Below are 14,688 nucleotides of genomic sequence, written 5' to 3' on the forward strand. Positions count from 1 at the left end.
TTCTTGAAAGTTCATAGGGAAACAGGTGTATAGCTATTGTAAAAACATTTGCTAATCTGGAAGCCTTCCAGTAGGACAAACAATGCTGCATGATTAGCAGGTAATTATGGAACGACAGTCAATATGGTAACTGGTGTCCCAGCCTGATGAGCGATTCTTGCAATGAGACACTGATGTGTTTTTGAAATCACTCACTAGAAGGGACAGGCAATTCAGAAGAACTGAATGTAATTTGAAACAAGAACAGGCCTGAAATGCTCATAAGGAAAATTCTGGGCAACCACTTCCCTTGAGCAACAGCTTCTGCTCTTTCACTCCCTTGTTTCTCCCTTAGAGAGACATATTTGCTCTGCCAAGTATGATTTTTAGGTATTCAGTGAAGACAGCTGAAAATATGACATGAATTGCCTTACTCTACTACTAGCACCAGTACGTATAGAAACTGCAGCTTTGAATTTTGCTCACACACGGATTTCTAAAATTCAAGAAAAGGAATTATCAAGCCAGAACTAGAAAAAGGAAGCAACTACTACTGATGAGACGCACTTTGCTCTCAGCTGGTCACAAACTTTTCTGCCCACAGACTCTGACTTCCAGTTAGGAACCTCACTTCCAGCTGCACTGCCCTTTCTGACTGGGGGGGGGGGAGAGCAGCTATTGCCCCCCCGTGAGAGCCCCTGCTCCGATACATAGGCATCCGGACTTCCTCGGTCCCCTCTTGTACCGACAAAAAAGGTGGGCAGGGGATGGAAAAGGCCCGGAGAACCCAGCTGGCTCTCACTCCCCACTATGTACGACCCTGCAGGACGGGAGAAAAGGGAACTGCCGCCAGGCACCCGCACTCCCACCTCCTGAGAAGTCCAACCTGGAGCTCATCCGTTCCCAGGGAGGCTGGAGAAAAGCAAGCGAGCCGCACTCGCCCCCTCTCTCCCTTCGCCAAGAGACCACCCGCCCGCCTCACTCGCCCACCTCCTCCCGACCAGAGCGCGGCCCAGAGCGGGAGGGACCGCGGCGGCTCCGCGACGCTCCGCCGGGGCCGGCCCCAAAGCCGGCCCCAGACCTGCCGGGCTGGGGCACGGCCATCACTTTACCCCTCCTCGGCTCCCCGCGCTTTCGGGCAGCCCGTGAGGCTGTTCCTCCTGCTCCCGCCACACGGCAGCCGCGGGGGCCGGCACTCGCTCCAGCGCTTCGTCCCGGGCGCCTCCAGCCGCTCCCCTGCCCCGTCCCCGGGCTGCCGGGGGACAGGCAGGGCCGCCCGGTAACAGTGCCGGTACCAGTACGTACCCCCCGTAGGCTCCGGTAGGGAAGCCGTGCTGCCGGGAAGACATGCCGCACTGCTCCGCTGAGTCGGCTCCCGGGTTCCCGCCTCGGGAGCTTCCTCTCCTCCTGCCTCGCCATGGAGAAGGGTACCGGCTCCCTGCAAAGCCCCGGCTCCCGCCCCCACCCCTCCTCTGCCTCCCAAGCCGGGCTTCAAAGGAGAGACGGCAAAGGGCACCTCACGGCTGGGACCGGGCCCCAGCCGCGCCGAGGCGGGCAGCGGCACAGGGAAACGACGGAGAGAAGAAAAAGAGACGGAGGAAGATGAGACAGTGGGGGATGGGGTGATGACTTCTGCCCCTCCTCTGCTGTGGAAGATCAGTTTCCCTTACATTACCCCTTTCTGAAGGATCCATGGGCGGTGGGCAGCCCGCGGGAGCTCTCTGCTGGGACAGCTGAGCCGAGGAAGCTGTGCTCTGGGTTGTCGGTGATATAAGGCAAGCAGAATTGGACAGGAAGAGCAGAGGGGTTCCTTATTCAACTCTGCTGTAGAGTAAGATCTCCCTGAGCTCAGTATCCAGTGAGAAAAGTGAGCATCATGGCAATCCTCTGCAACTTCCCATTCCTTTCAAGGGAAGTCTAAAGGGATACCAAACTCACTAGCCTTTGGTATTTGGAGCTGATGTACATCAAGCACTACAGAGATTTGGCACTACATCCCCCTTACAAAGCAGCTCACTGATCTAACATGTAAGCTATTCTCTAGGGAAGCTCAAATTTTGAGGGGTCAGAAACCCCTCATGTGTATTTGTGTTCACGCATTGATAGATTGTCATTCCTGATAAAAACTGAGGATGAGAATACAGTCTTCCATTGCAAGAGCATGCATATACTTGTGTTTAAGTAAGAACACAGACCTCTTGTGGGCATGTTTTTTCTGTGATTCTCAATTTCATCCCACAGGATGATGTAATGTTTCCTTTTTACATCAAGACCTATAAAGACAGCAGCTACAACCTTTTACCCCAAGTGTCAGCCTCACACTGGGTTCGTTCTAATTCATGAAGGGGATAGTAAGAAACACAGAATGAGAGACAGAATTTGCAGAGGAGCCAGAGAGATAGGAAAAGATGCAAATGAAGAGTGAAAGCAGAATGCAGAGAGACCAGACAGAAAATATGAGATAGCTGATACAGACTGGTAAAGAGAAAAATAGAGAAAGCAAGCAACTACATCAAAGTCTTAGTTTTAGTGTGGCAATTTCATCCTAATGTTTCCTATAAATTCTACTCATGAAAGACTTGGATAGACATCATTATGGGGGTTTCAAGGGTCTGTGGGTGGGAATAGAGACTGTAAGGAGTAAGGAATAAATCAAGGCAGGTGACAACTTTGAATGGACAAAGAAAGGATCCACTTGCTGGTTTTAGGAACTTGGGTGGAAGCCAGGTGTTTCCATTTCCTCTTGTCTACCCTTTTTTGGCCCAGCAGATCTGATGATGGAGTTTGGGCTAACTCATACAGTCCACCTCCTTGCTCCAACCTGAACACCTTCCACACCAGTCCAGGGCACTGAAGACAGCAGCTGCTCTCCACACAAGCAGTTCTTACTCATTGACCTGAATCTCTGAGCAGAGATGTGACTGGGCCAAGGCAAAGATCAAGCTTGCCACTTCTGCTGCATCCAGGAAGGAGGAAGAGATATTATTTTCTGCTGCTAGAGAGGGTTGCCAACAATAACTACTGCCCTCCCCCATCCCAGGGTCATTATCAGCAGCAATAGCAAGCCTAGCTATGGTGAAAGCAAAGTATACAGAGAGGCCCAGGTCTTTCTGCCATTCTTTGGCAGCTTGCCACTGCAGACAACAGCCAACTTTGTTCACATTGAAAACCACACTGGGCTCAGCTTTCATTTAACCGTCTCACAGCTTTACCTAACCTCCTGTGCAACTCCAGTTGTGTATGAAGTCCTCAAGACCCACCAGCAAACAATTATTAAATACCCTAATTACTGTTCTAATTAGCCTCTTTAGCAATAATCATATGAATAAATCACTTCCACATACAAGCAAATCACAGGCTTTACTGTTCCTCAACTTATAATCAAGCTAACAATTCTTACTATTTACACAGCTGATGCAACAATATCATCTAATTTAAGGCTTTAGTTGTACTAAGTAGATCCAGTTCCTATTGATGCTTGCATTCTTATATGACTAATTCTGTGTACTTATAGTATCATATTGTAATCCATATATTTGTCTATATTTGCATAGATCATTATACATTTTATAGTTACTGTGTGTTTTAGGGACTGGCACACAAGCTTCTGTTCTTTCAGGTATCCTTATGTTAATATATATATTACAGTAATTGGTGTCTATACCTTTTGCTATGTATTTTTCCAGTTTTTGTTAACAGAATTTTTTCATTCTTATAACTGCATTAGCATTTTATCTTGCTCACATAGGAAAAGTCTGTATTGGGTGTAACACATAAACTGATCTCTGCAATTTTATCAATTATTTGAGTCATCATAAGAACATCAGAAGCTCCACAGAAGCTGCGCAGTACCACATAAACACAGCAGCATATCCTTCAATGGTAAACTCTTCAGGGCAGAAACTGTCTTTTTTATCTGTGTTACTACAATATCACACTTGGTCATCACAAACTCATAGATGCGCCCACAGATAGAAACATACATGTTTTCATGTCAGCTGTTTCCACAGATCTATGCACACAGCTTCTAAATATAGTACTGAGTGTGCACAGACAGCACCTCCCACTGCCCACTTGGACTCATCGTTTTATGTCAAAGATTGACAGAATCAGGGTGGGATTCCTTTGAGTCTGGACAGACCCTCTTTCGTGCCCCTCCATCTCTTCAGTTTGTCTCATTTCCTACAGACACCCGCTCTCCCCACCTCCTCTCTCTCTCTCTCTCCCCCCGCCCCCGGCCCCGAACTGCTTCTCTACACAATGCACTATAGCACAATGTCTTTTAAAAAGCATACAGCCCCTTTCCCTGCTGAGGCTGAAACTGCCCCAAGGTCCATCTATTACACAACGCCAAGCTAGCAGCAGAGAAGATCTAGATCAACCCTCCCCCAGCTATCTTTGCTCCCATTCCTTCTAGACGGAAAATATATTTAATTGGCATTGCAGGCAAGACAAGAATAAAAGCAGCTAAGCTGTTCATCCCCTACCTGAGCAAGGATCTCTCATCCCCAGCTGGGGAGCGGATGGAGACAGGGAACCCAGCTGCTCTCCTTTCCTTGCACTATCAATTATTCACGTATGTTGCAGTGTCCTCCCTCTCCCTCCCTCCCTTTCTCTTCCGCTGCCCCCACCTGCAGATGAATGGAGATCAAGCAGGTCAGTGCTGTCATACTTGAAACTAGAGATCATTGTTGATTGAACAGCCAGCCCGTGGAGCAGCTGTGCTCTTAAGCAGAGAAGCTTGGTCCTAGGGGAAGGGGCCAGACTGGCAGCTCCATAGGTGGAGCATGGGCAGCTCTGTACACCCACATCCGGCTCCCTGCACTTCTAATCCCAGACCTGCATGGATGACCTTTAAAAATTGGAGGTTTTTTTTCCACAGGAAAGCACATTTTTTTAGTCCTCTCAAGTATAATGTCAGTAATTTGGTGCCACTGAACTGGGTCAAGCGGATTCACGTATATAGATCAGAGTAGGAAGCAAAATAGCGGACTGGAAAAATCTGAAAAATGCTTACATAGTACTGACTTAGTCCCATAGCAAAGGCACTGAAAGAGGATAATCTGAGGGGACAGGATGACATGGTACTTTCTGGAAATGCTTTTGGTAATCATGAGTCATGAGACTGATCTGTGGTTTGGAATGATTGTTCAGTCACAATTTTTGTAGATAACTAAAGAATTTTCTATGTGGTACCAGTCTTAGGCAATGGTAAAATGAGTTCTGGCAGACCTAGGTGAAGGCGTTTAAAGCATTTTGCCTCTGTAGTGGGCTACTATGTAAAATTGGGTGGTTTACATCTGTCCCAGAGCAAAATCAGGTTTAATTCCCAGGCCAAATTAACCACTCCATTTTGCACTGGGTAACTCAGCCTGACTCATTCTGGTCCCATCAGTCTGCTGGGGGACCTTCTATTAGGTCATCTCAAACATCACAGTAATTTCTTCTGTTAATTCTTCCCACGACCATAACCATGGCAGAGGCACCACAGAGACAAAAAAGCAGCATACTAGGGTGTTCAAACAGTAGGTCATAATTGGCTTTTCTGCCTTATTTAACTTGTCCCATATTTTGAAAAAATATCTGCAGGAATTTTACCAGAAGTAAATAAAGATTTTCATGAAATTAGATTAAAAATAAAGTGCCTAATAAAAAATTGTTAGCATTACTACCGCAACTGTGAGCAAAACTCCTGAAAACCAGCAACTTTTTAAGAGGGCACTGTGAATGTTTGTGTCTACAATTGTTTTTAATTATGTTCTTCTTTACAAAACTTCACTGTTGTGGTTTAACCCCGGCCAGCAACTCAGCCCCACATAGCCACTCACTCACTCCCCTCCCCCAGCAGGATGGGGAAGAGGATCAGAAGAGTTAAAGTGAGAAAATTCGTGGGGTGAGATAAAGACAGTTTAATAGGTAAAGCAAAAGCCACGCGCACAAGCAAAGCAAAGCAAGGAACTCATTCACCACTTCCCACCGGCAGGCAGGTGTTCAGCCATCTCCAGAAAAGCAGGGCTCCATCACATGTAGGTTACTTCCCCCATCCTGCCGGGAAGCAGTGAGTGAGCGGCTGCATGGTGCTTAGCTGCCAGCTGGGGTTAAACCACATCAACTCGTGGATCAAACTTTGCCAAGTTTTTCTCCACAATTATACAGGCTAGAAATGTTTTATTTAAAAAAAAAAAAAGTCAGCACCTTTTTGTTTTCACATGAGCATTGGAACCAACAAGTTCTATAGATGGAACAACAACGAATTTCCCATGGATTTGTTTTGTGTAGTTGTTCCAGGTCTAAGAACCCTGACTGAATCTGCTGGAGCACTTACAAGACCCTTCTCTTGTGCTGAATCTTCGATGAGGTTCACTTTGCAACCTTTCCCTCTTTTGTGACATTTATGGAAAATTTTTTTCGTGGTTAACAGTTTTAATTAAGTTTATAGGAACCTTTCTCTGAGATAAGAGAACAAATTACCTTTGAGATAATCATCAAAGACATATCACAGAGATAATTATCAAATTATCAAAATATAATTTAGAGAAAATTATCAAATTAACAAATTATCTTTGAGACCTCGATCCCCTAATCTTGGTAGAAGATAACTATTCCAAAGGTTACTAAGGGATAGTGGTGTACAGACACCCACATAAACTGTCTGAAATATGTTTTGTTTCCAGAAAAGTAGGCTAAGAACAAAGTACGTTAAAACTCAATAAAAGTAAGAAAACTGGCATTGTAAATATTAGAAAAGCAGTCATGTTCCGCTTTTCAGTAGACAGCAGATATCAATACCTGTGTATCTACCTACAGATACAGGACCATAAATTTATGCATATTATTCTGAATATTAGACTCAAACTTTACTTATTGTATGACTATTCTGGTATCTTACAATTTAAAATTAGTATTATTCATAACCTGATTAATGAAATTATAACCTCCTGCCATTCCTACAAGCCTTTAAATCACCCTTAGATTATAAATTGACTGTGCCTTCAAATTTATCTATAAAGAATCTAGAAGAAATTGTTTCCATATAAGTACTAACACTTCACATTTCCTTGCCACCTTTATTTGAAAATCTCACAATACATTATTGATACTGGTTCCCGTTATTACCGCTGTTCCACAGACAGATAAACTAGCACAGAGAGATGAATTCTCACTGTCACCCAGGGCCAGGAAAAGCAAACAGAGCTCGCAGTCCATCAGTACAGTTGCATAAACAGCTTGCGACGCCTGCGTACCGCACTGCCACCAGGACAGTCCCACTTGGATCATCCTGAATGCTAGTGCTGGTCCAATGAAGAGGACTGGAATAAGTGGCCAGAGATGGAAATGGGAGACGGCAGGACTCCCTTTTTTGCAAGCAACGCTATTTTAAACTGGCCCATGAAACGATATCATCAGTCTCCTGGCAGAGCCCCTATTATTTTCAAGCTTTGACCAAAGTCACCTGCTAGTAGAACTTAATGATATGAGAAGTATTTATTAATTTATCTGATTGTTGGTACTGTATGAATTGGGGGAGTTTTTGGCAGTATAACTCTGGATATTTGTCAACAGGGAAAATTCATATGGATGGAAATTATGGAATTCCTTGCTAATTTCCGAGATGCCTGGAATGGCCACAATTCAGAAAAGAGGAAGTATCTCCTCCACAGAAGTGACTTCTAGGTTCTCACGTATGTGTACAGCAGAACGAGAAGAAGTAACATTCAGGTTCCACCAAGGAAAATTTCAGCTATATGTAAGGAAAAATGCATTCCTCCTATGAGAGTGGTTCAGTACTGGGAAGAAGTGCCAAGAGAGCCTCAGTAATCTCCATCCTTGGAGATCTTCAGAAGATGTATGGACAAGGCCCTAAGAAATCTTTTCTAGCTTTGACATTTTTCATTTTGTGCAGAGTAGTTGACCTAAATGAGACCTTTCCATCCTAACTATGATTTTACTCCCTGCATGTTAGAACACCTGTGGCATGAAACGTTCAGAAGCTCAAAGTTCATTATTTCAGTATGAAATGTAAGAGCTTCAAGTTCTGCAGTGTATCAGATCATAACCAAGTTGAAATTCTTCACCACCAGTTTCCACCCAGAAGTCATCAAGTTTTCTCGTAATTCAGCAGGTAGAAATTTTCTTGGTATATGTGAGAGCACTCTGTAAATCAGAGAGAGTTTGTAGCATCCAGCAAGTCTTGCCCTGGAAGTACATCTCAGGTGCTCAACAAGAGGATAACTCAGGCAGAGGGAAAACATGAGACATGAGGACAGCTCTAGTAGAGGAAGGTACTCTAACAAGCCCATATTTTGCGAACAGTAATGCATTATCTATATAACAATCATGCCTAAGAGAAAGGACTTAGTTCCTGGGCTTTACTGCACAATTAACTTCATAATTGGCTTTAACTAATAATTTTAACAAAGAAAAGCTTTCTTTATACTCTGTCAGCCCAGTCCCTCAAAAGCGATAATACAAAGCCACTTAATGTCCATGAATTACATGTGAAATCAAGGCAGAGAAGTGAAAGGATTGCCAGGGTCGTGTTAAAACAGACGGATGGACAGACTTTTTTGACAGCAGCGAGGCAAGTCATCAGAGTGAGGAAAGGCTGAAGAGCACATAGGTGAAGATACAGGCCTTGCCTGGGCTGGGCCAAGAAGTTTAACAGTTTGCAGCAATGAAATTGTATTCAAACAAGGGGAATAAGAGCAGTCTAATCCAAACAGAAAGACAGGGCACACATGCAAAGTTTTTGTGCTATGTACATACCCACAAGTTTCCAATCTGGCACTGGGACTGCTAGAAAGATACACGGGACGGGGAGGAAGGGAGGTCAGACTCGGGGGGAGGCAGTGCAGGTGAGGACAACAGGGGAATGTCTGGATGGAAAGGCAATTGGACAATTAAGTTTCTTTTGCAAAATTAGGGATAAAGATGCTCTCAACTTCTCACTGTCCAGATAATCCAAACCAGCTGGGATTATTCCCCACAAACATCTCCCAACATCCTGAAACTCTGAGGGGAGCAGAAGGGGTTAAAGCAGCCTGCAGCATGAGGGGCGGCAGGGAGCGGCCCCTGCCAGGCCACCTCAAGCTGGGGAATCCCTGGCTGTAGACTCCATCAGCCCAGAGCCCCCTCCTCTGGCAGGAGCCCCCCTCCTTTGGGAGGGTTCCCGGGAAATGAGAAAGATGCCGCGGCCCCTTTAAGAGCGGGAGCAGCGGCTTATTAGTGTGGACGGCACGATCCACTGCGGTGCGGCAGCGGGCGGGGAGCGGGAGCATCCGCACACTCCCCTGCCCTAAAAATGTTAGGGAAACCCGACGGGACATACACCCCGAGGTACGAAAGTTCACTTCTAAATACACGAGGGGGTGAGTGAGTCCGTGCTGCTAATCTCTCAGACTTCATCAACACCTGGAATGTTGTGAAATGATGAAACATTTCTGTTCTCTTTTTCAGTGAAGGAGGCTGCAGGAGAGCTCAGTAAGATCTCGGCCCTATTTGCAAGGCACAAAATAAGAGTCGGTCCCCACTCTCAAAAAATTTGTTCTCCAAGAGACCTGCAATGAGCCAATGGATTTGCTTAAAGTTACAGCCAAAAGGTTTGTAGCAACTGGAAATTTAACTGAGATTACCTGAATCAGAAAGCAGTTACAAGTACAGTCTCCTTGCTTCCCCTTTCCTTGCTATTACTTCTCAATAGAAGAAAAACATGAAATACAGTGCCTTTCTTTAATTACAGGAAAGGGAGGACATTGTTACTTGAATCAGGGCAGTAAACAAACAATATGCAGACTGTTCACAATTACTGTCTCAGGAGAATTTCATCAAAAAGCACCTATGGATTATTCCACAATGACAAGCCACAAGGGAAGTGGCAAAGATGGTTTATCGAGAGCATTAGGAGACAAAATAATGGATCATTTATTTGTTAACCAACAAGGACACATAAAGAATAAGGAGGGTCTAGTAGTGTAAGTAATTACAACAGCAGAGAACAGCTGAGACTTAGCACATATAACATCTTAAAAAGAATCACTTCGTGATATTCAGTAAGAAAATGTCTGCACGTAGTAACCATACACTAACTCTAAATACCCAGAAAATCTATTAATGAAGAATGTTGGAGACATTTTGCTTGTGTGAATGGCTAAATATATATATCCTCCTGTGTTTGTACAGTACCTATCACAACAGGACACAACTGGCATGTGTGGGCTGTACAGTATAGGTGCAAATATATTTATAAAATACATAATATATTCTATCAGCCCTGCAGTAAAAACTAAATCTATGGTTTAAAGTTTACTTATTATAGAGAAGTGCTCCCTAAACATTTTGGAGTACTGTCAGACAACATGTCTCACAAAACAGAGTTTCCGTATCAAACTTAAATGACGGAACGACTAAGGAACAATGATTCTGTGGCCCAGCTTGTTAAGCACCTCACTGGCCTGGATAGTGCTAAGAGGACAAACAACTGAGCACCACTGGAAAATGAGCCTGCATAGAGCGCTATGAATAGTATGAATCCAACAGAATTCCAAGACTGCAGGGTACTGAACTGCTGTCACAAAAGAAATCCCAATAGATTGCAGTGAAATCAGCATGGGATAAAAAGCATCCAGCCATTCTTTGACAGCAAGTGACCACTTGGCTGGAATAGGAAATGTCCAGCAATTTCTAAACTGCTATAAATTGTAGACCTGAAACAAAGAATGCCAGCAATGCTTTGGTGACACATAAAACCAAGAACAGGGAAAATCCAGCAATCTTCTAACAGCAAGTAGAGCTGCACAAACTAAAGTATAATGAAAGGAGGGCAAGATGTTTTCTTCCTTCTCAAAGAACATTAAGAATTTGTGAATATACTGATATAACTGATGGAAATATATTCATGGAATGAAAGGTAGAACTATAATCAATAGTGGGGCCCTACCAAAATGAGGAAAGTTAGATTTGTTAGGCAGTAAATATTTATATTGTGTTAGTGCTCAAACCCCAGCTGGCTCGGCGTGAACACTACGGAGAAAACTCAGAAGGGTCAACAGCTAAACCAGAGACTTTAGGACCAGCAACAACCACCAATTACTCTCTCATCCTGAAGAGTTTTTCATAGGCATGTCACACGTGGGCAATCAGCTAACCACAGCCTCTTTGTTTATAACACCAGTGTTTAATCTATCACCCCAAAACAGTATTTTTTTTTTCCTTGACTCATCCAAAGGCATACATACGGTGTTGATTTGGAGAATATCGGGTTTTATTTTTCACCTTTTTCTGTATGTTTTTCAAGCTGTATCACTTCAGTTGTCTCGTTCCGACTTACCATGAAAACCTCTTACTGGTTTGGTTTCTAGACAAAATGTCTCCATTTAGAGAGCCACAGTTCACATGAAGCCTTGCTTTTGTCTTTGGTTTGTTTGGAAACATGTTTACAGTCAGATTCTACACTTCTTGTCTGACCTACCAGTTTCAAAACAACCTGTAAGAAAAACATTCAGTCTGCAAATTAACAAAATATAAAACAGAAGCATAAAAAAAAATCTCTGAAAAGATCTCTAAATGGGTTTTAATGACTCATATTTTAGTCTTAATTACATTAAATAAGCCATACATAGTTTGCATGGAAATGAACGTATTTCTGCCTTGCCCAGCCCCATGATGAAGTGTGTTGATCTGGTAGAAACTCATGTTGCCAGTGTCATGTACTTGAGGTTTGGAATTTTAGAAATTGTGAGACAGGCTTAGCAAAGTTCACTGTAGCTGGGCTGCTGCCACACAAGGACACTTCAGGGTAGGGTGGCAAAGGGAAAGCAGCAAGCAGAATCAAGAGATGCAGAAAACTGTAGTACTCAATATAAGCAAACACCTGTCATGGATTTTGCATAAATAAAGATCAGTTCATCATTTGGCCTTTACAGTGCTCATAGGAAATTGAACAAATCACCTAAAGGCTACAATTCTTCTTCACCTCCACACATTCCTCATTCTGCCCTATCCCCTACTTTGCAAATATCATTTCAAGAACAGCAGATGAACATGATATTGCCAAGAAAGCAGAGGAGTCAGCCCTCATCGTGAAGGTCCTTTATTTTCTCTTCAGATGGCCAAATGTACATCCCATAGCAGTGGCAGGAGTAGAAATTTAGGAAGCCTTGATGATGGTCAAAGTTGTTGCTGAGTAGCTTAATGAGCAGGAGAACCAGGGTAAAAGAAGCACCACCATGTATCAGAGACTTGGAAACTTCATCAACGCCAATGGACACTTGGAGACTCTGTCAATATCAGTAGAACTACAACCAGGTGTGGAGTGGAAACTTGTGAGAGATCTGGGTGTTACACGCTGCCACACTTTCAAGCGTGAGAAGTGAAGGGTCATATGACAGTGATTCTCAGAAGAGACTATTATTCCTTTTTTGGAATCAAGCAAGACAAAATTTGAAGGGAGCAGGGAGGAACAGAGGAGGCAGTGGACAAGAATATATATACTTCATCAGCAGTTCCAACATATTCAAAGAAGTCTCTTCAATCAAAACTAGGATCTCTCATGTACCAAGTGTCAATGTGAGCTTTTCAAATAGTCAACACTGTGTCCTGAATCACTCTGACATCTTTCATCTGGAAGGGATTTCACAGAACAGTCTTATGAATCAGAGGTTGCCAGTAGGCAGTAGACTTGACAACTCTTCTCAAGAAAAAGTGGCACCATCACATGGATCATCTTTGGCATCAAATATGACTTCATCCAGCACAGATGTCCATGAACTATGACTGCTCTATCCTGAAATTCTCCCTTCATGGGCAATCTTCTCACATTCACAGAAAGATCCTTTGCAACCAGTCTTCACTCTTCATGAGTACAGACACGCTGTGGAACAAGCAGACTTGCACAGTTATCACTGTTAATAAATTCTGTCAAAGCCGTCAGTTCAACCAGATATACATTTAGTTCCACACATTTCATGTCCTGTTTTTTTGTCGCCTACAGTGAACAACAAAGCTATCTCTCAGCAACAGAAGTCTTGATAAAACAGAGTTCCCCTTTACAAATAATAGGAGTTGCAGTATCACTACTGCTGCTGCCTCAGGAGAAAGCAAAAGTGGTGTATTGCTTTCACAGTGCAGATTTTACAAACAGCAGCCTGGTCTGGCAGTGATGTGGCACGGTGTTCTTTGTAAGACTGTTCCTGCAGCTGATGGCTGACCTCAGAAACAGTAGTTCACCCCACAGGAAAAAACATACAAAACATCTTCACAATGCCATGCTAGAATGTACTAGGATAACAATTCAGATGCCATACAAACTGCAATACTACAGGGCACAATCATGGCACATACCAGAAATTCACTATGATGTGCTCTTGCTAATTTGGCAGCAGCCATTAGAAATGTAAATCCATGTCAGGACTGGATAAAACCTGTACATATCACTAAATAAACTGTCATCTCGCACATTGAGGAACCATGCTAAGATAAAAGTGATGTTCTTATCAGCTCATGTGTCTATTTGCTTTCATAAAGAAACAAAGAAAATGCTCTTTCACTGACCCCTGTGAATGACTATTTGCATGGATGTAACTGAAATGTAACACTCATTTTTCCTCAGACAGGGAAAGGATCCACATCGAGCTTCCTCTCTCTGAGGTGTGTTCCCTTTATGGCACATGGCTGGAGCAAAATGCAGTGAAAACTAGTGCTAAACTAGCACTGAAACAAAGTGTTGCCTTTGAATGGAGAATATCTAATGAAACAAAAAAAGGATCACTGTTATAGATCTAGTTTTCAAGCAAAAACTGCCTTTATTAAAATAGATTTGACTAATTTTTTTTCTTTCTTATTTCTTTTCTTACCAAGTTATCTCTCTCTGGCCTTCTGTACTTGAATTGCTGTTGTGGGGCCTTGTCTCACTTGCTTTAGACTATGAGCACCTTAGGCTGGGAACAGGCGCTGAGGAGCCCATGGGATTCTGCACCACATTTGCTATAAAGGACAACGCTCAAAGAGTGACCAGTACCAATAACAGCAGTGTACTCTTTTTCTCCAAAGCACAGCTCATCAATAAAATAGTTAAGTGAGCTCTTTATCTGGCAATACCTCCCCCATTCTCCCACCCCACTATTTACTGAAAGAATTGGAAGAAAGTGCAACATTATACAACAGGAATGTAAGAACGCCTCAAGGAGAGACGCTGTGGGTCCCACCAGCGACAGTGAACAATGCCAAATTCCTGCTCAGGAAACTACATTCTCTGACAGTAATTTCAACCTCTTTCTCCTCCTCTCATGCCCGTTACTTTTCAGTCCACAGTTATTTAGTATTACAGCGAGTTGCATACAGTCACAGAATTCCAACACAAGGAGACTATATTTTAATGTTGGGTGGTAATTCCCAAATATTTCAGGTGTGGTTCCCTAGCAGAACCATCTAGTGCTGTTGAAAGGAAAAGGGCATCCCCCTATTCTTCAACACAGAAATAGGCCATGAGGTCCTTTTTCCTCTCTTGTGGCCACACTGGCGCTTCCTGCATGGTTTTGTGACTGTTAGTTTACTAACCCAAGATAAAATAGCTCTTCTTTTTCCTTTTTACTTGGTTAGGTTTATGCCTTGTTAGCAATTCAGAACATGCCAGGGAGGGCGCATGTCAGACTCCAGCGCATAACAGGTTTGGCAACATAAGCAGCAAGAATATGTGGCTAGAACTAAGGAGGA

General features: G+C 43.5%; 1 protein-coding gene across 13 annotated transcripts in view; it reads right to left on the reverse strand.

The window, feature by feature from the left end:
- LOC129197738 (rap1 GTPase-activating protein 1-like) overlaps positions 1-4,714 on the reverse strand; it is a 52,844-nt gene extending 48,130 nt beyond the window's left edge. For 8 of the 13 annotated variants that reach the window (XR_008574385.1, XR_008574372.1, XM_054806478.1 and 5 more), the window contains exon 1: positions 1,285-1,439. Coding sequence is in view for 7 of the 13 variants with exons in the window: in XM_054806478.1 (XP_054662453.1) it covers positions 1,285-1,328 (44 nt within the window). In the remaining 6 variants the exon portion in view is untranslated. Of the gene's footprint in view, positions 1-1,284; positions 1,443-1,654; positions 1,729-4,466; positions 4,527-4,610 lie in introns of those variants that run through there. The other 5 variants (XM_054806488.1, XM_054806461.1, XM_054806519.1 and 2 more) reach the window with 5 other exon arrangements.
- Between the last annotated feature and the right edge of the window lie 9,974 nt (positions 4,715-14,688).

Source organism: Grus americana, chromosome 1 (genome assembly GCF_028858705.1).
Source record: "Grus americana isolate bGruAme1 chromosome 1, bGruAme1.mat, whole genome shotgun sequence".
NCBI lineage: Eukaryota > Metazoa > Chordata > Aves > Gruiformes > Gruidae > Grus > Grus americana.